Source organism: Opisthocomus hoazin, chromosome 2 (genome assembly GCF_030867145.1).
Source record: "Opisthocomus hoazin isolate bOpiHoa1 chromosome 2, bOpiHoa1.hap1, whole genome shotgun sequence".
NCBI classification, from domain to species: domain Eukaryota; kingdom Metazoa; phylum Chordata; class Aves; order Opisthocomiformes; family Opisthocomidae; genus Opisthocomus; species Opisthocomus hoazin.
In genome coordinates this window covers 130,220,696-130,243,817 of record NC_134415.1, presented here as the reverse complement: position 1 = coordinate 130,243,817, position 23,122 = coordinate 130,220,696, and the positions used below count along the sequence as shown (strand labels likewise).

General features: G+C 43.8%; 1 protein-coding gene across 20 annotated transcripts in view; it reads left to right on the top strand.

Annotated features, from left to right (window-relative positions):
* HMBOX1 (homeobox containing 1) overlaps window positions 1-23,122 on the top strand; it is a 128,532-nt gene that overhangs the window by 40,408 nt on the left and 65,002 nt on the right. For 17 of the 20 annotated variants that reach the window (XR_012763277.1, XR_012763276.1, XR_012763275.1 and 14 more), the window contains exons 2-3: window positions 6,953-7,036; window positions 20,771-21,250. Coding sequence is in view for 17 of the 20 variants with exons in the window: in XM_075415060.1 (XP_075271175.1) it covers window positions 7,014-7,036; window positions 20,771-21,250 (503 nt within the window). In the remaining 3 variants the exon portion in view is untranslated. Of the gene's footprint in view, window positions 1-4,526; window positions 4,823-6,952; window positions 7,037-20,770; window positions 21,251-23,122 lie in introns of those variants that run through there. The other 3 variants (XM_075415051.1, XM_075415052.1, XM_075415044.1) reach the window with 2 other exon arrangements.

The following is a 23,122-nucleotide window of genomic DNA, read 5'->3' as shown; positions in this document are numbered from 1 at the left end:
TGTAACAACAGTAGTTTCTTTCTTGTTCCTGGTGTGCGCTGCTGGGCATAGTGTGCTTGGTCTGCGTCTTGTTACACCCAAACTGCAGTCAAACAGGATAATTCCTCTGTTCCAAAACCGATACTTGGTGCTAGCTAGACGAGAGAGATGGCAAACCTGGGGCACTTCAGGAGGTCCAGGTGGTGAGAAATCTCACCGCAGTGTTATTACAGTCCTAACGCCACAGGTGTGGACTGCCCATGAGCATGCCGGAATAAGCAGAGATGCTCACGTTTAACAGTTTTCTGCAGTGGAGATGTACTCGCGGTCCGCAGACATCACGCTTGGCACTACGGAATCTCATTTCAGTTGGTGTATCCAGTGCTACTGTGTCACTGTACTCCTAGCAGAAAACTGTCAAGGTAATTACTGTTAATTGGGGTCTTTTTTTGAATGAGCCTCTCATTTATTGCATGTTTGGCCCTGGCTTGGACTTGAGGACTTGGCGATCCTCCCATCTGCGGTTTTGTCCAGATTAACGTATATGCCTTATGGCGTACATATCCACAGGGTTCAAGGTGTAATCCCTACTGTTGGCATCTAAGCGCTTAAAATCTTCATTCTTCTTCAGGGTGTGTCTTGCCCCTTGTAGCTCTGCAGGAATTGTCTGGGATCGGACTGCTCCTTCAGCTCTCTGCTCTTACTTGCTGCCTTCTGACATGTGGCTGCTAATTTTATGACAGCTTCTGCTCTCTGCAATGCAGTGTCAAACGTTTAGAACTGAACCACTCAAATGAGAGTCACTATCTCCTTAAATTCTCACTCATGTGAATGACCATTTCGCTCTTCCTCATCTGTTTCAGTTGCTCAAACTGATCTAAGTGGATTAAGACAACCTGTTTGGTCATTAGGGAAGTAGTCTTTGTAGGAGCCGTTAGCTATCGCTGTTAGCCAGGAGTTCGTGTGCCTTGCTGTCAGTCTTGCGCTGTCAAGATTCACTTGTAGTTTTAGCCAGAAGAACTAATTCATGTCTGGCCTTTGGTTCTAGGCAAGTTTTCAGACATGATTGGAGGGGACAACGTACTGAAATTCAGGAGATACAACAGCGTAGGTGTTTGGTACATTAAGGCCTGAAGCTCATTTGTAAGCAATAATGAAAATATAACCCGGGGTTCTCTGCTGGAACGTGTCTGCAGATGTATCTTGATGACAGCGTTTCATCTTCCAGCTGCCATTAAGAACAAAACAATACTAAATTATGTCCTTTCTCTGGGGCTGCATTGCCTTTTATGTATCTCTGGGACTTCTGGTTAGCTCGAGGTCCTTTCCAGTGAAATACACACAAACTTTTCTGCCTTTCTGGAAACCTTGGGTGAGTTTGGGAACCTGTGTGATTTTGTGACCTCAGTCTTTCTGTGGAGAGGATCTGTTGGTAGTCTGCTTCAAGATGGAGCCTGGCCTCCCGCTTGCACTCTAAGCAATTCCACTGAATTTGGATAAGGAGGTTTCTTTTGTTTGGGGTTAGAGACAGAAGAGTGAAACCATTTGGACTGCAGTCCTTGGCTAATTGTTCTGTGGAGATCTACTGCAGGGCATGTTGTGGAGGCAATGATTTGCTTGTTTGCCTTTTGAACTTTACCAGCTGTGGCTTTATCATGAGATTGAAGTGTGCGTTTTCTAGAGGGAAAAAGGCGTGTTGCAGTGGTTTCCTTTCAGTTAAAGAGTTCTGAGGAAGAAGAGGATGCCATAAAAAAATTTTTGCTGTAAGCTTGGCAAGATGCTACTGTACTCCCTCACCATAATCCCAAAATATGGCATTCTCCTGCGGTGTACTCTCAAGGGTTTGGTAAACCAACACAGTCACAGTAAGACTGAAAACAACGTTGGTTGGAGGCAACTTCTGAGCAGTTTCTTCAATAATTGTTGTGTTTATGAAAAGTATTCTCTCTTGGTCCCTTTGGCTTTCATTGATTCACTGGTTGCCCAGAGAGGTTGGTGGAGTCTCCAACCTTGGAGATACTCAAAAGCCTTGTGGACGTGGTCTGGGGCAACTGGCTCTGGGTGGCAGGAGGTTGGACAAAATGACCTCCAGAGGTCCCTTCCAACCTCAGCTGTTCTTACTATCTGTGATTAGAAGGTTACAACCTGTCGCTCAAGATAAGGTCTCTGCCATAGCAGTTCATGCCCGGTTACCTTGCAGCTCAGCCAACACACTCCTTGGAAGCATCGGTTCAAGGTAACCCAGAAGCTGCACCAAATGCAGTGACCGCGTTGCTTGTTTAGCAATGATTCTTGACGAGAGCTTGCTGTCACCTTCTTGACAGTCTGCACGAGAACATGCTCAAGGCACAGGTCAATGCACTAAGTTAAAGTAGTGATATTTAAATAACTTGGAGCCTGGAGACTTAAGAAACAGCTCTTCACGTTGCGGTACAATGACTGCGTGAAACTGGTTGCTGCAAGTTGCCAAGCCTCAGTGCGTGCTCGGGAGGTGGCAGTTCTTAGAGCAGGTTCTTAGCCTTGCTTTCCAGGGCACAGATGTAACACATCCTGAAGTCATATGGCAGAGCTTTTTTTTTTTTTTCCCCTAATAGGCCTATTTTGGGAAAATGGGCTAGAGAGTCCTAGATTAGCTTTAGTATTTTGGACACTAGTCCTACTTTTGTGCATGCACCCAGATGAATTTGTCTTTTGAGTTTTGATACAAATGCAGTACCTGGGGTTCTAAAACCACTGGGTAAACAACAGCCTGTCTGAACATCTCCCAAGAATAAAGGACTCCAAGCTGGCAAAGGAAGGCTTAACAGGAGCCGCTGGTGGGAATCTGAAGCCAGACACACTCAAAGCAGAAATCAAGTGCAGGTTCGTCATGGAAGAGGGTGATTAACCACTAGAATGGGCTTGACTGGATGGATCCTTGCTCCCTTTCTGTCTTTGAGGCAAGGTGTCTTCTGGACATAGGTTAAGCCAGCAACAGATTTGTTTTACTTTATGCTGGCCTCAGCGTAGAGAAGGTGGCACAGATGAAACATAACAGCCCATGTTTATGGACACGAGCATGCACACACGCACAGAGGCTCTAGCCAGAAGACCGGACAATTCCTTAAGCTGTACGTTAAGTAAAGGCTTAGATTTTAAGATGTTTTGTCACTTCTAGGTGAGGATTGGTTTGTAATTAGGCATAGTGTTGGGAATCTGCCTTTATTGCGAATTCAGCATTGGTAGAACTTTATTCTTGGACCTGAGTTTGCATGTTCTCTTCACCTTTCGATGCAGCAGGTTGATAGCAGACTGTAACTTGGTGGTTCTGCATTTCACTGGCTGGTTTGGTAATAGTCTTCTTGTAGTAGTGGGGCCTACATGCTCGGGCAGATACCACGTTCAGCCACTGATACTATGCTGTGTGGCTTTAAGCAAAGCGTTTAGCCCCTCTGTACATGTTTTACTTGGTGATGTTTCTCTTCCCCAAGGACAAAAGCTTCTAATTTGTTGTTTGTAGAGCCCTTTTTGAGAACTGACCAAGGAAGGTATTAGTGAAATACAAAGTGGTGGTGTTATTTTTTATGATGTGACTCACTCAGAAATTAAAAGGGAAAAGGAATTTCTCTTCCAAGTAAGTGATATCAGCCTCATCTGTACCAAGTGACTTCCTCCTTGCCTCTGCAGGGTGTTGTGGATCAGGGTGAACTATACTTCAAAACAGTTAATTACATACAGTGAGAAATGAAGAAACTGAAGTGGATCCCAAGAATGTATTAAAAATCTGAGTTACCATGAGAATGATTTCATGTCAAGTGAGACAAATGCAGAGTTGATACTCCAGTGCTTCACACTTCCACTTGTCCTTGGCACTGAGAAAATGAGATTTTTAATATCTGAAAAACAGATTGCCATGAAGACTCATCCGTTGTAAATTTAAGCTGCCTTTATAGCAACTTAAGCTGGGGACATGATTGTTCATTACATCTGATTCTACATCTGTGGCCATGATTTCCATATTAATATTGAATTTTTTTTATTGCCTGTACCAGAAACGGGAAGGGTAGCTGATAGTGTTTTCCCTGTGTTAGTAGATAATTTATTTAATGAATAATGCGAAAAGGGCAAAGGTTTGTGAGTTCTTACTTGCATATCAGCTATAGATAGTGGTGACACCTGCCTTTGCTGTGATCAGACCTGGTTTGGTGCTTCGCTTTATGCTTAAAGGAGGCTGAGAGCCACCAGGATGGTGATTCATGATTTCAGGATCATCATTTTTTGGTGACAGAAGTTATGCTGTTTTGGGTTGAATTTTTTTTGACTAAAATTACAGGCGAGGGGTTGCTAGGTTCCCATCTGATGTGCCCTTAAATTACAAAAACATTTAAGCAAGAATTACATGTGTATGGGGGCAGGGAAGGTATTTCTGTGCTGCTGAACTTTAGACCAGTGTGGAGTCAAAGACTGTTTGTAACCCTTTTCAATAGCAGCCGTTCTGTTCCGGCATCGGACGTGGGAAGCGCTGGCTTCCTCTCCTTTCTGTGTAACTGCGTTTGCTTTCCCAAGTCCAGCTACCAAGGCAGACCTGAGGATCCCCTGAGCTGCCTTACTGCCTGGCTGCGTCTGTGACAGTTTGTGATTGCATTCAGACTGTAACATTACTGCCTCAACCTTTACCACAGCAAAAACTGAGATTTCCTCTTATTTTCTCATGAACTCTCTCCTGTTCGTTTCTGCTGGAATGGTATCGTCCTCTGCCTGCGCTCACAGATCTGGAGTCTCCTGGAAAAATTCCTTCTTCCTCCTCTGTTCACATCCCAAATTTGGTCTAGATCCTAATGGCTCTTCATTTGTAACATCTGAGGTCTGTACCATTTTTTTTCTCTTCCATTAGTATCACTAATATCATTGTCCTGCCTTTGTCATCTCACACCGAAGTTACTGCAGCCTTTTCTTTGGCTCTCTATCTCCTCTCCTCATGTTCCAGTTTTAATACTGCATTTCATGATGGTGAAGGTAATCTTTTCTTTCCTTGGTGGGTTTAGTTCTTTGCTTCTTCCACACTCCTCACCCTGGAAGCAACTCTTTCTCTGAGGAATCCAGTTCTCTGGCGTTAGCCTCTCTGACCTTCAGAAAGTTTGTATGTATATTTAAGTCTAACTTGTTCCTCTTTGGAAAACAGAACAGCTCTCTGTTAAACTCAAAATTTGGCAGTAAGTCAACAGCATGATCTCATGTTTTTTGTGACTGCATCAGGGAGAATATTTTAAATGCAGTTAAGAGATTTAACAGAGAGGTCACTTGGGGTGGAACTACCTTTAAAAGGTTTGGGGCGACTGACTGCAAGGGACCTGTGTGTTTGTCGTTTCCATCCATCAGTCCTTTGGTGTCCTGATTTGTCTCCCAGGCCACCGTACATGACCTGTGGTCTGCTGGGACTGCTCATCTTCTCTGTGACCATGCTCTTGGCGACCTCCTTCCTTTCCTGGAGAGGAAGAAGGCAACTCAGGACCTAAGTGTGGGCCAAATGGATTGTTTTGGAAGTGGCAGCAGCCAGCTCTCATCAGCTCCTTCCTCGAAAACACCCAGCATTTTCCTTTGCCACATCTGGATTGGAGCAATCATGTGGGGACAGGCTGAAAACCTCTGGGAAGGCTGGTGGCCAGAAGCTGACTGCTGCTACTTCAGCCCAGCCTTTTTGCCTTGAGAGTTCCTAAGTTTTTTCACGAAGGAAAAAAAGAAGCAAGCCGTGTAAACGACAGTATAGTCTGTGTATACCCGGCGGACTCCGTCTGGAAGCAGGTGGGATAGAGGAAGAATTGTGCTGTAGTGTCTGGACCACTCTTAACCACTCAGAAGAGCCAAGATGCGTCCGTCCACAAGGCTTGGTTGCTGAGATTACAGACATCTCTTTATGGAGCAGAGTTAATCGTCCCATGCAAATCCCTGTGCTACTCTACCCACTTGTTTTCTGTTCCAGCTCGCATACACCCAGAGCCCAAAGTATAAATATTCTCTCTGTTCTTTCTGCGCCTCTGTGGATATAATATCCTGCATTTCTCTTTCCTATTGGTTAATAGTTTGACTTTTGAAGCACTTTCAGTCCGTGCTAGTTTGTGGAGAAAGACATCAGCAGTGATAGCTAAAGGAAATTCTATTAGGTCATTCCTTTTCAGAACATAGTACCTGTCTTCTAAGCTCTGTGCGGATGTTAGCCAAATAATCCTTTTAATAGCTTTTGTGAGTTAAAAGGGTAGGTGACTGTCATAAGGCTAAATGATTGCATAGATTAATTTACTTGTGGCCAAAAGAAATCAATTGTAATTTAAATTTCTGTCTTTGGACTGATTACCAGATATCAACTTTCTCCTTAAGAATCTACCATGTGCAGTGAAGTATATGTCTGTGATTGTATGCGGGTCTGGATTAGTTACAGATTATCCAGAGTAATGTGATTGAACATTTCCAGAAGCTTAGAGTACTCGGCTGGTTGGCCTTGTTTAGATCTGCAAAGTATCCGTTTGTAACTTGAGTCGTTATAATTCATAGGCTGTTGGGATGTAAAAGATTATTTACCAGACTTTAAGACCGTGGGTCCGTTGCAAACCTTGTCAAAGCTCCCGCTGAAGGCAAGGGGAATGAAGAGGGTGAGGCTGTAACGATCCATTTAAAAAAATGAAAATTGCAAGAAGATATAAGATAATTCAGTCATTCCAGGGAGCATTTTCTTAACCATGGTTATATTTGGTGACTGGTGTATATTCTGCCTTTTAGCAGAGGGATGGACTGGGTGATAGCGAAGGATCCTGAAGGGTCCTGTCTTTGTTTTTTTATAAATGAGAAGTAATTTGGCGCTATGGCCTGGTAAAACAGCCAGAAGGTTGCCCTCTGTCAGCTGGTTGTATAATTGTGTGCCACATAACAAGAAGTCAGAATGTATTTGCCTTCCCAGAAATCTCTTAATGTTTTTGTGTATTTTAATTGTGTCTTACAGAATGGTGAATAACACTGAAGACCCTCAAGAGGCTTTATAACGTCCCATCCCCATGTAAAGTATGCTCAGAACTTTTCCAGTAGTGTAAGTACAAGCTAAAAACCCCACAAAAATTAAGGGTTGTTTGGTGGGTTTTTTTCTGTTAATTTGTGGAAAAAGAGCAGAGAAATGGTTACGATGATTATCAGCAGTTGGCTAAATTGAGCAGTTCCACTGGTTTGATATTTGCTAGGCTTGTAAACCAGGTAACAGTGACATTTAATTCTTCACTTGGTCTGGCTAATACGTTACTTCTACTTTAATGTCATTAAAAGAGAAGGAAAATCATGCAGTTCTTAGAAACTCAGCCTTGACCAGGGAAAAGGTAGTGGTGTTAAAAGAATGATCTCTGTACATCTGCTGAACATACTAGAGGGCTACCAGAGCTGTGCGAGAGTTTAGCACCGCTAGAGACTTGGTGAAGGGGGATGAGTACACTGTTAATGTGGTATTATTACACACAAACATTATTGGGCACAAACTGAAGCCTGGGAAGTTCCAGCTGAACCCGAGGAAGAACTTCTTCCCTCTGAGAGTGACGGAGCCCTGGAACAGGCTGTCCAGAGGGGCTGGGGAGTCTCCTTCTCTGGAGATATTCCAGACCCGCCTGGACAAGGTCCTGTGCAGCCTGCTCTGGGTGACCCTGCTTGGGCAGGGGGTTGGGCTGGGTGACCCACAGAGGTCCCTGCCAACCCCAAACATTCTGTGATTCTGTATTATACAGCAAAGGCAGAAAACCTACGGTGTCTGACCTCACATTAGAATTGGATGTGTTGGTCCAAGGAACCACTGCTGTGTCTCGAACCCCAATACAAGTGGAAGTTGCCTAAATCTCGTCCTTGAATTTGAGCCTGTTAGTTTGTTCTTTTAAATGACTTCTGTCTTGAGTCTTCAATGTGATTGGTATCCATGCTGTTTCTTCAATAAATAAGCAAATGAATTCAGAATTGGAAGCTTGGCAGGCTGAAAGGCAAGGCTTGACCTGTACTGTGCTGCCATCCATCTCTCTCACTGGCCAGACCTGCGTCACTGTTACCCATACCTCTTTTATAGGCACAACCAAACGCTTGTCCACTGGCAGTCGGATTCTTGAGGTACTTTGACCTCTTGACTTCTGAGTTTGCCTCCTGTCAGACCGAGTTGGAAAGAGAAATCCTGTCTACAGAATAGGTAGTAAGAAACTGGGCTACCGTGAATGCAGTCAGATTTTCCCAGCTGGATTATTTCAAGGATGAAGATGATTCATCCAGCACGTGGACATTTGTAGTGCGAGGGGCAGTGCAGTCACAGACTTCTGGAGAGGGAGTCACAGCAAAAAGTAATGACTGCCAGGGACTGCCGGTGTATTTCAAAACGACTTCTTGATACAACCGTTAATTAGTTATTTTCTGTTGCTGGTGGCTTAGTCTTCTGTTCAAAACTAGTGGTTGCCTACTTTGCCATTCCCCGGAGCCACCTCCTCTTCTTCCTTTTAGCTGGAAATGTGTTGGATTTCAGTATTAAAATCACCCCTTGAAATTGTAAAGATCTAGTTCACAGCAGGAGAGAAGTCTGGAGGTAAGGCCACACACTGCCCTGAGTGTCTTTGTTATACTGGCAATTCAGAGTTTGCCGAGCGATCCTGGAGCTCCTCTGTGATTTGTGTGAGCACGAGGACTGTCTGTCAGCTTTAACTTTGAATCAGTTTTAACGTAAATTTCCAAACTGTGAATTGCATAGTTTTCATTTCCCATGCTTTAGCGAGATTTCAGTCACACCCTGCCCCTGTGCAGTTTTACTTGGATATCACCTTGTTCCGTTGCTTTCTGGAGACATTGTCAAATGTTGACGTGCCCTGTTAATCAGCTGCCCCCCTCCATCAGAGAAGTAGCAGCTTTTTTGATATATTCCAGTATATGTGCAGTTAATACAGTCATCAAGAATGCAGTATAAATATAGGTGAATCATTTCTGACTGAGGGAAAGCTGAGGTGAAACTATTTGGAGGGGATTAGAGACTATTAAATTAGAGGGAATGAGCTGGGATGACCCAGTTAGGTACAAAGTTTCCAGTTTAAACTGTAGATATCTTTTAAAAATGGTAAGTGGACATTGTGGTTTTGGAAGGGGAGAGAAGAAAACAGAGTCTTTAAAAAAAAAAACAGTTTTAAATGCTGAACAAGATTAAAATTGAACAGTATTAAAACTAGCATGGTTAGAGAGTAGTTTGCTTACCGCTACCACGGTGCCGGCTGACTGCCATCACCGTTGCACCTACCTAATCTTTATCCACAGTTGGTTGAGAGTCAGTACTTGAGAGGAATTTGAGGCATGGTGTGAACACAAGGCTCTTGATTTTGGTCTCACAAGAATTAGTTATTGATCTGAAATTTAGTCCTCCTCTAGCCAATGCAAGTATATCTCTGTTGGTTTCTCCATAATTGTAATATGAATAATTACTTGTACTTCACAGGATTGTGGCAGCATTGATTAATTCATATGTGTTAATAGTGAGATATGACCATCAGTATTTGTGTTGCATGGTTCAAACTATCTCTCAAAATACAGTTTCTAATAAAACTAGACAGTTTCAACATTGTCACTTAAAGCTTACCTGAATTATCAGGCCGGCGCGTATGAATCCAACTGCCAGCAATGACAGAGCTGTCCTGGGAGTGAGTAAAAGCCTGCTGAGGGGAAAGAAAATCAGTGTGAGTCATGCAGGTGAAAGAGGACTAGATTGAAGCCTTGTCACCATTTAGAAAAAACAGCAGAAAGAAAGGAACGAGTATGTGAAGGATACCAAAGTCAGCACACACTGAAGAACAGGCAGTGGAGTTACAGTGGCTTGGAAAGTCACCCCAGGGCTGAGCTGTGTTAACTGTCCAGCTTCCTTGAAATGTGACACAAAACATGTTAATTAAACCTGAGAGGACTCGGCTAATTTGCTCTTTTTGTCTTCAGTGACAGGGTATTGTGTAAACAGTTGGTGGCTGTAGGAACGTTCAGTTGGCGTGTTAACCTTGCTTAACTGAAACAGTGTCTTGTCTGAGCCCTTAGCTTTACTTTAAGATAAACCAGGTGAGTTAATTCATGATTTCACAGACAGCTAAGCCATTCTGAAAGCAACCTAAAAGAAATCTTGTTGCATGTGTGCCTCTTATGCCTACGTCTGCTTTTGGCCAAAGTGGCTTCTCCCCGTCTATTGAGTTGGTAATAGCCATCATCAGAGCCTTCTGTAAGCTAATTCCACTCGCTAACCCAAGCAGACACCAGCTGTGGGAGGGTGGATTGGCTGATTGATTTTTCTGCTGGGTTACTGAACTGGTCTGTGGAGATTTCCACCAAGTCCTGGAGCTCTGCAGAAGGGCAGGAGGAACAGTTCGTAAGTGGGTTCACCCTCTCATGCATCTGCAGCCTCAGGACTTGCCATCTGTAGGTGTTCTCCTCCTGCTCCGAGCAGGACACAGAAAGATTTGAACTTGCCCTGAGAATGTAGACGAGGTCTTCTCTATGTCATGCAAGAAGAAGTTTCCCTAGTTCAGGTCTGGGCTACACAGAGACAGATTTGTTGCTTTAAGAGGATTTGTTAGGACGTGTGTTTCTTTTTGAAATGCTTTTAAGTAAAATAAACTCTATATTGGAAGCAACTGTGGCCAAAAGCCCATGGTTTTGCCGTTATGACTTCCATTCTTCAGGGAACTGTTGTTAGCTATTCCTGAGTTGTTCTCCAAGTATAATCTCTGCTTTCACAGTTTATATAATAAATTATAATTTCTGTTTTACTGTGTGCCAGTGAAACTACACTTAGAAACTGTTTCCTAGTGGAAAAAAAATCACTTTGTAGTTAAGTACAAAATTAGGGGTAGGTAAGTTTCAATTACTTGCTGGGTTTGGATTTTAGTTTTCTGAAGTAACAAATTTCTCTTTTAAGAAGGCGTGTTGACTGTTACTGCTGCTGATAGAACCTGAGGGAGAACGAAGGTGCCTGGCATGCTTCAGAACGTCTCTTTTTCTTTACTTGTGGAAGAGATGCGGTGGGAATCCTGAATCTTGTCCTACGCCTTGTCGTATCTGATGCTGTAGATGGACCCTGTAGGATGGCTATATGCGTGGAGAGAAGACGCTTAAAGTTTGACCAGGCACTTGGTCTGCCTTCTTGCAGAACGCCTGGGTGACTTTGAACAAGTCCTTTTGACTTGTCTGAGGGCCAGCCCCTTTCTGTGAGCTCTTGGTCTCACAAATTAGCTTAGCTTCACTTCCCTGCCTCACAGGGATATTCCATAGAAAGATGTGTTCTAAGTATTTAGATACTCAGCTAGTAAAATTAATAGAGAAGAATTCTGAGATTCCATCTGGGTTTTAATAAAGGATTGGTCAAATTCTGAAGTGGACTGGAGGAGGCAGAAGACAGCAGTATACCTACCCCTGTAATCTTGACAGCTGAAAATACGTGACTTGCCAGTCTGGTGTCTAGGTTAGGTCCACTCTCAATTTTATTGCCACCACGGCCCCATTTCTTCATGTGGGTTCAGGGCAGTATTTCGGTGTGTTGGTGAGATTTGATTGGCTGTGTAACACAAGCACAGAAGTCCTGCCCTGATTCTGTTACAGAGCTTACATATCCAGAGTTTAGTCTTCAGCTGCCGAATCCAAGAGCTCCTCCTTTGCTCTTGGCACAGGTTTGGGCTTTGGGCCCAGTTCAGCACTCGGCTGCCGCTACGGCTTTTCTCTCTGTTTGTTAGTCCTTCTGATCCCTCACTCTGCCCTTGAATCCAGCCTCAGAGTTGGAATTCCTGCCTCGTTGCTGTAGAATTGCAGCAAGAGTAGGAAACCCAGATTTTAGAAGTGAGGAAGGTTAGGGTTAGACAGATAAGGTGTCAGTGTGAATCAGTCTGTGCCTTGAGTAGAATTCAGAAGCATCTGGCTCCTAGCCCTGTGCTTAGTCAGAGGTCAGTCCTTTTTGTAAGACTTGGATTATGACAGTAATTGGGATTTATATTATATTTTTGCCTTGTAAGATCGATCTCAAGTTCTCTCTCTCTCTTTCCCAAAGATGTAAAGCGGATACTACAGAGCAGGGTAACTTACTCGCCCAAGTGGAATCAGTTACAAAACCTGCTAGGGTTTGCTTACTGCCTGTGTGCCGGCATCCAGTAAAAAATACTGTATTGGCAGTGAGGAATTTCAAAGACTGAGTGGAAGAACAGCTTCTGTAGAAGTAGTGAATCTGGGTTTGGGGCTCTTTAACTAGCTGAGAAACTCGAAGCCTCCTGAAGAAATGATATGTTGATATTCTGCTCTCAGCTTGCCTTCTATAATTTGTGTAGCGGTGAGTATTTGATTACGTTGGATTTATTTTCAGAAGTTTCAGGCTGCTCTTATTAACTGTCACCATTTTGATCGAAAGCGTATGGCAGTGTTCTGCATTCATAAGACAGCGTTTTGCATTCATAAACAGAACCGGTGACGTTTAACCTCGATAGATCAGCTTGTAGTCTGATTTCACTCCTTGCTGCAATGCGAGGCTTTCGTTTCCCTGGGATGAGAGCAGTCATTACGAGCGTTACATTTTGTTTGTGAATCAGGATGAATGGGAGTAGAGTCCTCTTTGAAAATCAGAACTGAGAGATGCAACTGCAGGAGATAATTATGCTAACGTATGGGTAAGGATGGCTCTGTGTTCGATGACATGATGAGCACTTGAGGCCTGATTTTTTTTTCTCTCTCTTGAAAACTGGTACAACTCCACTGAAAATACTGGAGTTGCAACTGATGAGCAGAAGTGTTGGCTCAGATGAGTCAGATCCTTAATCCTCTGCTGCGCCCCAGAATTCATAGCATCAACCACTGTTTTGAAGGCAGCTTTGCTTAGTACCGTGCAAAGCTTTGGGCGTTTCTGAAGTATTTAAATTGGCTGTGAATGAAAGGAGCAGCATTTGTTCAGCAAGAACAGGAAGGGCCAAAGCTTGAATTTCAGAAGGCTTAAGGAGCGTTATGCCCTAAATGTCCCAGTTTTGTTCCAGCGCTGCCTTAGAGCTGCACTTCATGGGTCACAGTCTTTGCCTCTGAACGTGTGTGTGTGGTGTGCACCGTTTAATCTGTGACATGCGTCAACTGCTCTGCGCAACAACTGTAGCTCGGATTGAAAGTCTCTCTCTGGAGCATCTTGTGAGAACCAGCTGCATCCTTTGGGCTGGGTAACGGTGGGGTGAGATGTAGAGAAGGAACGAGGAGTGAATGAAACTTTGCTTGGGTCCTTGGATCTCGTAAGAATGTACAGAGAGAGAAACAAGCTTGCATAATATAAAGTATGGTTAAAAAATTATCAGACTGGGCAGCTGGAAGTGGAGTTTCTTTGTAGTTACTCATTCTGACAGAAAGCATCCAGAGTTGTGGTTCATATGAATTAGGTTGCTGAATATCGGGATGGTTGATAAGCCAATTATATTGCCTTTGGAGATAGCAATGCCACCCTGAGTATCCATTTTTGCTTGCTGCCTAGAGACCTCACGTAGAAGGGAAACGACACCGAACAAGGATTCTTACACCGGTGCATGGTCTGGGGACAGGGTGTGCAAAGCCAGCATGGCTGTGCTCTCTGTTCTGTGTTTTTAGTAGCTGGAGGACGTCCCTCTCCACAGTTGTTCAGATGGCCGTTCTCACCAGGACTATACCCACGGGCACACAGGAAGAAACCTGGCAGGCTAAGGAGTTCAAGCTGTGAGAAAGACTGTGATAGTTAAAACTCTTGTTTAGTTAACTAGCTGTAGAAAGGAATTTTTTTTGCTATGTACTTTGGGATAACCTACTTCAGCTGAAAAGCCGCAGCGTTATCTTGTGATTTTGCCCTTCCATTTAAAGGGCAAGACTGCCTTCAATGACAGCAAGAAGGTGCATGTTATGTTGCAAAAAATGACGGTGCTATAAAAGGTAAGATTACAAATTCTGGAGATGCTGTTAACAGGACAGTGTAGTGCTGTTAGGGTCCTACTCTGGACCAGCAGTATGTGCCATACATCAGAGAAGGGTAGAAGTTGGCATCTCTCCCCATCTTGTTTGCTGCAGTTGATGTGACTTTATCAGAATCGTTCTTAAACCAATTACCAGACCTAGGATCCTGTTCTCAACATTTTGGCGCTAGCCTATGTCCATGTTGTGCAGAATAGATCAAATATAGGTCTTATATCAAAAAGCGCAACTGATTTTATAAGTCTTGAGCTTTGCAGAGTTTATTAGATAAAGCAGTGCGTTTGAATTGAAATCTGGAGAAGAACCTCAGCCAAAGTGGATCTCTTCAGTGATGCTAGAGTAATTCCTACTCACGTACAGTGAGAGGAACAGTGGCAAAAAAATACTTCATGTGAACATTAAAGAGTCCAGAGCCATTTTCTTAAGTGTTAGAGGTGTTAAGGCTGGTGTCTGGCCTTATTGCCAAATGGGTAATTGAATTGCTTTGAACTTCTGCAAGTTCAATTGGACATGGACTTAGCTCATAGCTGCTTTTACAGGATTATTCTGCTGTGTTCCATCACCTAAAAAGTCAGTGACGGGTAAATGATTCTTGTGTCTGTGCGGGCTTGGGCTATGATTGTAGGTGAGAAAATCTTGCTGTGTTTTCCCTTACTTTTCTCTCTGTGAGATGCAGGAGGAAGAGAACACCTCTGTATCTGGCCGCGTACCCCCACTCAAGATCAGCACTTCCAAAGTGGGGAGGGAGCTCCCATGTCTACAAGGTGAAATTTATATTAAAAATAGGCTAAATAAGGCTTGGCAGTGTGACAAGGAAAAGCAATGGCATTGAGAGCGATTATGCCCCTAAACAGCCTTCGCTTCAGAATCACAGAATGTTCGGGGTTGGAAGGGACCTCTGTGGGTCATCTAGTCCAACCCTCCTGCTGAAGCAGGGTCACCTACAGTTGGCTGTAGAGGACCCTGTCCAGGCGAGTCTTGAATATCTCCAGAGAAGGAGACTCCACAGCCTCCCTGGGCAGCCTGTTCCAGTGCTCCATCACCCTCAGAGGGAAGAAGTTCTTCCTCATGTTCAGACGGAAAAGTGGCATCAGAGGTGACAGAGCGATGCTGCGTCTGGCTGGTTGAGACCTGCTGGTTATTTCACATCGGTGCATTTGGGAGGGAAAAGAAGTTCTTTTTTATTTAGCTCCTTATAGCTCTGCCTTCAATCTGATACTTGGGTACCTCAGGTTCCTTTTGGATGAGCCACGAAAGATAAGCATAAATGCTTTGTAGATACCAAGAGGCAGTGAGTGAAATTGGTCCATCTTACTTGTGATGTGACTGCCAACTTAATCTAAGAAATGTAAATAAATTTGATACTTTAAGCTATCTTTTTTCCCCTGTCAGGATCTAAATAAACTTAATGTGTTTTAAGGGCCAGATTCAGTTGTTAAAAAATTGGTCAATTTTAATTTTGAGCTAAATTAGTACTTTGCAGAGATCTTGCTTTCAAAATTTCAGGGAGAAAAACGCACGGCAATTCTCCCTTGGTTGGGTGTCTTTTTCAGATATCTCCACAAGGATATTTCACATGCTGTTGTAACTGCTGAGAGTTTTGCTAAATGATCAGAAGATAGAGCACGTGATTATAAGCTAAGATCTGCTAGCGTTGAGGGTATTTTCCTACACTGACAGCAAAGTTTGCCAAAGTTTGGCCACAGCAAAGCAGTCGGTCCATGATCTTTGTTCTCAGGAGAAAGTATTTGCTGTCTCTATTTTCTGCTGCACACTTCTAATCGTTCTGCTTGTCCCTGTCTTCTTTTACTTCTTGTTACTTTTGCAGTTGATTTTATTTCGCAAGGAAAAAGAGGGGGGAAGCAAATTGAATTATAGCTAGCCAGAGGAGTTCAGGAGGATAAGAGGCTCTTACAGCAGTACGGGGGGGATGAAGTAGTGGAGCATATCCGTTAATTAATGAGGTGAATGAAATTATGATGATTCTAAAATGGCTGATTTACTTAACTGCTTTGTAAATTGATCTTTAAACAGGGTAAGTTTATTAAAATATTTTGAAAAGGGAAAATAACTGAAGCCCTGCTAGGATAACGGTTCTAAATAATGTTACTGTAGTTATTCATTAAAAAGCAGTAGATAGTTGGCAGTGTTGGAACATGTTCAATAATACCAGGTTTTGCAATATTTGTTTTGGGTTTTTAATGGAAAATTCCCAGTTCTTGCAGTTGTTTTCCAGACGTAAAGCATATTCAGAAGCATTGTTTCTAGATCTCGTGGGTGTGTGGAGAAGCATGTGAAAATGTGACTAGGGTATCAAAATCCAGAAGACCAAGAAGAATTATGTCAGATGCAATATGTGCTGGGTATGTAGGTAGAAGTGAGGCAGTTTTTACATCTGTATGTGACATTAGTGAGACCAGCAATGAGATACTGTATCTGATTTTGGTGTTCTTACCTTTTTAAGCATTGAAGAGTTACACAGAAGTTGTCTAAAAGGGTTGGAGGGCTAGAAGAATACTTTGCGTGGACTGACAGATTGTTGATTTTGGTTTTGTTTTTTTTTTTCAAATTGCTAACATTTTTTAGTGATTGTTTTAAACATAGTATAATGGCATTAATTTGACAGTAGGTTTGCTACTCTTAGATGAGTTTCTGCAAGCTGTTTAGAAGCCGTCCACAGATTATCAGGACTTTGTAGAACACAAGTTGGAAGTCATTGAATGTCTTACTCTTCCAGCAGAGGATGGCCTTGTCCAGCAGCCCTTGCATCCCTGTGCAACTGAAATTACTGCACATTCACAGCGGGTCCCCGCTGCATCAAAGTGGGAAAAATTGGACTTTCCCACAAAACAAGGTCAACCATTTCTCTTGCATATAAGAATGCTGGAGTTCATTATGTGTCATTAACTAGTAATTCACTAAAGGATAATTAAGATTCACTAAAGGATTATGTGTAATTCACTGAAGGAGATTAATTTGGTCTGAGAACCCAGACCTAGAGCTCAACTGTGGCATTTTAGACAAATTAGGAATGACACCCAAATTTTAAAGGGAGTGACTGACCATGGCCACGAACTGCTGCAGAAAATGGTGAGTTCTGTTGCCTGACATTTTTGAAGCCATCTGGAAAGTCATGTTTTTGTCAGATGCCATTTTTTTGGTTCATGGGTCTAGGACAGACGTTTGGGGTTTCTCGGTCTGTGACAAATGGGAGATTAAATTAGATAATCTGAAGTATGTTTTAGTATTAAACATTGAAGAGTCAGTAAAGTAGCAATTTTGAGTAGAGGTAACTCTGGTTGGAGGTTCTAGTTCATTAAATTCTCCAGTTCAACAAAGTACTTTAGCAAATGAAAGTTGGTGTTGACAGATAAATGATCCAGGAAATGGTGACATTAGAAATACAAGAAATGCCAAAAAATGGGTTTATCTCTAAGGAAAGGCAAGCTGGCATATCTAGTGAAAACCATCTCAAGTCCAGATGTTTAAGAAGAGATTTTCTATTTGAAAACCATGCTACTCAGAGCTGACATGGGAGGGCTTTCGGGCTCTGCAGGAGTTCGTGACGTGAGTCAGTAAGTCAGTGTGATGCTTCTCTGCTCACAAAGCTTGGAGAAAAGGATTGAGCAGCCCTGCCTCCCCCAGCTCAGAAGCCAAACCTAGAACACCGTGTCTGTTTCCAAAGGCTCCTTGTCAAACTCTGAACTTCTAGGTCTGAGATGCGACTTCCAAATTTTAGTTGTTACAATTCCGGTCAGTTGCCAGTCTATTGCTGCGTTGGCTGCTGTGCCCTCCTTTTAGTAGAATAATCTGGGTGCTTGTCTTTTAGAATTTAAAATGGCCTGTACGTTTTCAGTAATCAATTGTCCAAAGGACAGCACATTCCTGTTGGACTGAAGCACTTATGTCTTCTCACATAGTCATTTTCTTGGATGAGAGTCATCCCCTTGCATTGTCCTCCTGCTTGCTGCTCCCATCTACACGCTGCTGAAATGATGAAAGGGGCTCGGTAGTTGCTTGATGAGGCCAAAGATAGGAGCTTCTTTTAATTTCTGTATTTTGTATTTTTGAACCTCATGAGGTTCAACAAGGCCAAGTGCAAGGTCCTACACCTGGGCTGGGGTAATCCCCGCTATCAATACAGGCTGGGGGATGAAAGGATCGAGAGCAGCCCTGCTGAGAGGGACTTGGGGGTACTGACAGACGAAAGGCTGGACATGAGCCGGCAATGTGCACTGGCAGCCCAGAGGGCCAACCGTGTCCTGGGCTGCATCAGGAGAAGCGTGGCCAGCAGGTCGAGGGGGGGGATTCTGCCCCTCTACTCTGCTCTGGTGAGACCTCACCTGGAGTTCTGCATTCAGCTCTGGAGCCCTCAGCACAAGAAGGACATGGAACTGTTGGAGCAGGTCCAAAGGAGGGCTACAAAAATGATCTGAGGGCTGGAGCACCTCTCCTATGAGGACAGGCTGAGAGAGTTGGGCTTGTTCAGCCTGGAGAAGAGAAGGCTGCGGGGAGACCTGATTGCAGCCTTTCAGTACTTAAAGGGAGCCTATAGGAAAGATGGGGACAATCTGTTTAGTAGAGACAGCAGTGACAGGACGAGGGGTAATGGTTTTAAACTAAAACAGGGTAGGTTTAGGCTGGATATAAGGAAGAAATTCTTTACAATGAGGGTGGTGAAACGCTGGAATGGGTTGCCCAGAGAGGTGGTGGAGGCCCCATCCGTGGAAACATTCAAGACCAGGTTGGACAGGGCTCTGAGCAACCTGATCTAGTTAGTGGTGTCCCTGCTCGCTGCAGGGGGGTTGGACTAGATGACCTCTAGGGGTCCCTTCCGACCCAAAGCTTTCTATGATTCTGTGATTTTCCAGGCTGCAGATGCCATTTTTTTGGAGTCATGCATCCTGGTTTCACAGTACCATGTCTGTACAGGCACACTCTAGCTACAGCTCTACTAAGCAAGCCAGTTTTCGGTGGTGTTCTTCAGCGCCAGGGCCACATGGCCACGTCCATACTACCAGGCGCTCTGAGCCTTGAGACTGAGTGGCTGCATCCAGAGTGTTTATGGTTTCTGGTCCACGCAAAATCTTGAAAGAAGCCTGCAAAATGGTCAGGAGTGCACTGGTTGTGCTGGACCAAAACTGTGCCAAAGACAGTTACAGTGATTTAATAATGCTGCAGATGACTACGCGTAGATGCGGCGGTGCGTCTTCCTGGTCACTAGTTTACTAGTGTTGACATGGCTGTACCCTCTCACTCGAGGACAGACCTCTTCCCATTGCCTAGTCAGGTCTGTGTTGTGAGATGTTACTCCCGTGAAGAGATTTCCTTGCTGCTCCCACAGAATCTTCGGGCTTGGTTTACTTTGCTGTGATTCATGTATCTGAAAAAAAGACTAAATACAGCAACTGTAAAAGTTTTGTTACTCTGTGGCTCTTGTTGGGGACTTCTCTGTGCCAGTGCAGGAATGGAAATGAGGAGTGAAAATTTGTGGAGAGAAATAGGCAGCCCTATAGGTCTAGCATAATCATGACAGCCATCGTCCCATCTTTTGGTTTCCATAGAGCCCTTGGAATTCTTGCTTGCCTTTCCTGAGGCTGCTGTTTGTGTGCTCTCACTTGTAGGGATTGTGCATTAGCTCTGTCATGTCTCCTGGAGTTTGAGTGATCTCTTCACCCTGCTCTCCTGCAGGAATTGTAATAAACCCTTGACTCATAAGAAGATTCACAAGAAGGATGGAAAATGCCTTGATCTCTTTGCCGTGTTACAGAATCACAGATACAGAATCACTGTCTGCTATCTATCTGCTATCTCTTCTTCTCAGGATCTTGAGTTCTGAAGGAGGTGATCTTGTCCTTGGTGTGCCATTGGATCTGTAGAGAGGAGACTTAGGAAGGAAAACAGAGTAAGGGAGCGTATTGTGATTTTTTTTTTTTCAGTTCCATTTCTGCGCTTTGCAGCAAATACATGTGCATTGTTCTGGCACCCTGGGAAGTTTAGGAGTTAAAAAATGCTTTTGATGAGCCACCATGATGATTGAATTACTTGAGAAGCCTGCCTTTGGAGGGGAAAAGGCTATAGACTTATTTCTTTAAATGAAAGCTCAGTAGTAATTGGATGTGCTGCACTTTCCTTGTTAGGGCAGGCCATCTGTGACAACATTCCAGGTTCTAAAGTTACTAACTTCAGAAATCCAACTTCAGAAATGGGACTTCAGTCAAATCAACTTTGGTCCTACAGGCCACTTGAATTTCCGCTAGGTGTGTTTTTATCTTCTTTTTTTCAAAGCAGCAACACAAAGTTAGGGCAGCTTGAACTCTTCGTACTTAGGATTCGAAAGAGTTGAGATTCATAAATCTCACGTCATAACTGGTTAAAACTTCTCCAGAAAAACTCAGCCTTTGGCCTTGACCTAACAGTGTTGGAGTCTGGGATTTCTGTCTGGTGGGTACTTAGCAACTGGCAAAATTTTGTCTGAAATCAAGCTGCAGCCTTAATTACTGAGCAACCACTGTCTCTCTGTAGCAGCAGTTTATCAAAAGCAAAAGGGTATTAACTGCAGGTTTATCGTAGAAGGTGTAGGGAATGCTAGCAGGAGAGAGAAATGCTGTTTGAGCACTTCAAAGAAAATAAGCCCTGCTGCCGCACAGAGAGACTGGCGTTGGTGGGAGGCTGCCTGCTGGGCTTGTTCGGAGGTGGACTGTTGAGCTGCCAGCTCTGTCCTGGGTGTGACTTAAAGTGTTGGACCAGAATTGATTTCTTGCGTGTGAGGTACCACAGAGAACTGTTGAACTGAACTATTTGCTTTTACCTTTTACCTTGTTTTTAGTCTGCTGGAAACCATGTCTCACTACACAGACGAACCAAGATTTACCATAGAGCAGATAGACCTGCTTCAGCGCCTGAGACGTACAGGAATGACCAGACATGAAATCCTCCACGCGCTGGAAACCTTGGATCGTCTTGATCAAGAGCATAGTGACAAGTTTGGAAGAAGGTCTAGCTACGGAGGTGGTTCCTACAGCAACAGTACCAACAATGTCCCAGCATCTTCCTCTACAGCCACAGCTTCAACACAGACCCAGCATTCTGGGATGTCCCCATCACCGAGCAACAGTTACGACACCTCCCCACAGCCTTGCACTACTAATCAGAACGGGAGGGAGAGTAACGAGAGGTTGTCTGCGTTCAACGGGAAGATGTCACCTACCCGCTACCCACTTGCAAACAGCTTGGCTCAAAGGTCATACAGTTTTGAAGCTTCTGAAGAAGACTTGGACATTGATGACAAAGTGGAGGAACTGATGAGGTTAGTAGAAGTCTTTGTAAAAAAAGTGTGGGAAGTCAGAGTGAGAAGTCCCTCAGAAGAAATCTGAATGTTGGAGCACTGCTCTAGTAGTGATAAGTATCACCAAGAAAGCGGGAGCTGCGTTAGGCAGCTGCTCTCCTGCTAGTTCCCTGGTGGTAACTGTCTCGGCACCTCTTGCCTGCCTCATAGTCTTGTGTAGATAACCCCTGGCCGCGCGTGGGTATCCCACAGGCTGTTTTACTGTTGAAATACTTTTTCCCCTGCTGTACCAAAAGTTGATATTCATGTGAGTGTGCTAAATTTCTGCCTTACTCTTATTCAGAAGACCTCTGACTGAGTGTCGATTCACGTGACTCCTCCACTGCTTCACATCAGTTGTATTTCCTTCCATATGCAGGGAGAGTAGGGAATCTGCTTGGTGAGTGCTTCCCAGTGGGATCTGCAGAGCACGTATGGTACCTGTTTATAGTTTGTGGCAGGGGCTGTTTCTCTCTGGGATTTGCACAACCTGCAGATTGGCGCAGGAAAATACAAACAATAAAGAAGCCGAAGTCTTCAGTGAGAGCCAGTGGGGTTGCTGGATTTTCTTTTCCAGACTGACCTTCCTTTACTTTTAGCTGCTTCCTTTTCAGCATTGCGGCGAAGATGAAAGGAGGGGATTATAGCACTGAGGATGAAAGTCAGAGTCAGTGGGCTTGATAGCAAAAAGAAGTAAGAGGAAAGGCCAAATGTCTCCAAACAGTTTTGGTCATAACGTTGCCATGTCTTTTTTTGCCCCAAAATTGCAACATTTATGAAGTCCCTGTGAGAGAACTAGGGTCCATAAGCTCCAGGGTGAAAATATGTTTGAAATAGTCTGGAGATTTAGAGTAAGGGTGTGGATTTTGGGGGAAAGGAGGAGAGATGAGCAGTAAGAAAGCCAGTCAACCTCATTTACTGTTGGTTGCGGGATAATGGAATAATGCAGGAAGGTGGAGAGTACAGCAGTATGCAAGAGTTCCCATTGCTGAAATTTGATCATTCCTTTGAGTTTTGGGTTCCTGTGCAAGAAGTCTCAGGTCATGCGTTTAGTGCTTATTTAAGCTGAAACTACTTTTATTTGCAGGCATATGGAGGATGAGTGTTGGGTACAGAAGTGAAAATGAACCCACAACATAGCATTTATTTGGCATTTATGTGTGATTCTGTGATTCTGTGAATGGTGCTGGGGCAGGAAGGGAGAAGGGGAAGGGAAATTACCAAATAATAAAGCCTAATAAAGTTTGGTTTAAGTTGTCTGCACTTCTTGGGAAGGGAGGGAGGAAGAGGAGGAAAAAGAATGTGTTTACTGCAGTTTAAATTTGCTGCATATCACAGTCCCTGTGCAACCTCCAAATTCTTTCCTTTTTAGCACAGTTTTAGTCCCTTCTGAACTATCTTTCCACACCCTGTGAAAGTCATACAAAGGCTTCAAGTAACTGGCACTTCTTCATTCAGTGCAAACTATGGACTAAGGAAGCAGGGATAAGGGGGACAGAACTCGCAAAATCTTTTCTCCTTTGGATCTTTTCCTTGAAAGGCTGGAGAAGTTCGTGTGTGTATATTCATCTGTGTAGCTAACCATGCAGAGCCTGCTATCCTTTTATTTTTGTGCCTCGTTTTTATGACTGAGGTTCTTTATGCTAGTATAAGAGATTTATTCATCCCCGTGTAATGAAACTTTGTACATTCCATATGGCAGTGCTGCACCTAATATGAATTATATAGGACATGAGTCATCCATTCTGCTGCTAGGGTACTTTGATCAGACGTGATACTTGTTAAAAGAAGTGTCCACCGGTGAGGCACTTCGACGATTTTCATGCCTGCCTTCCCGACTCCTCGTCCCCTAAA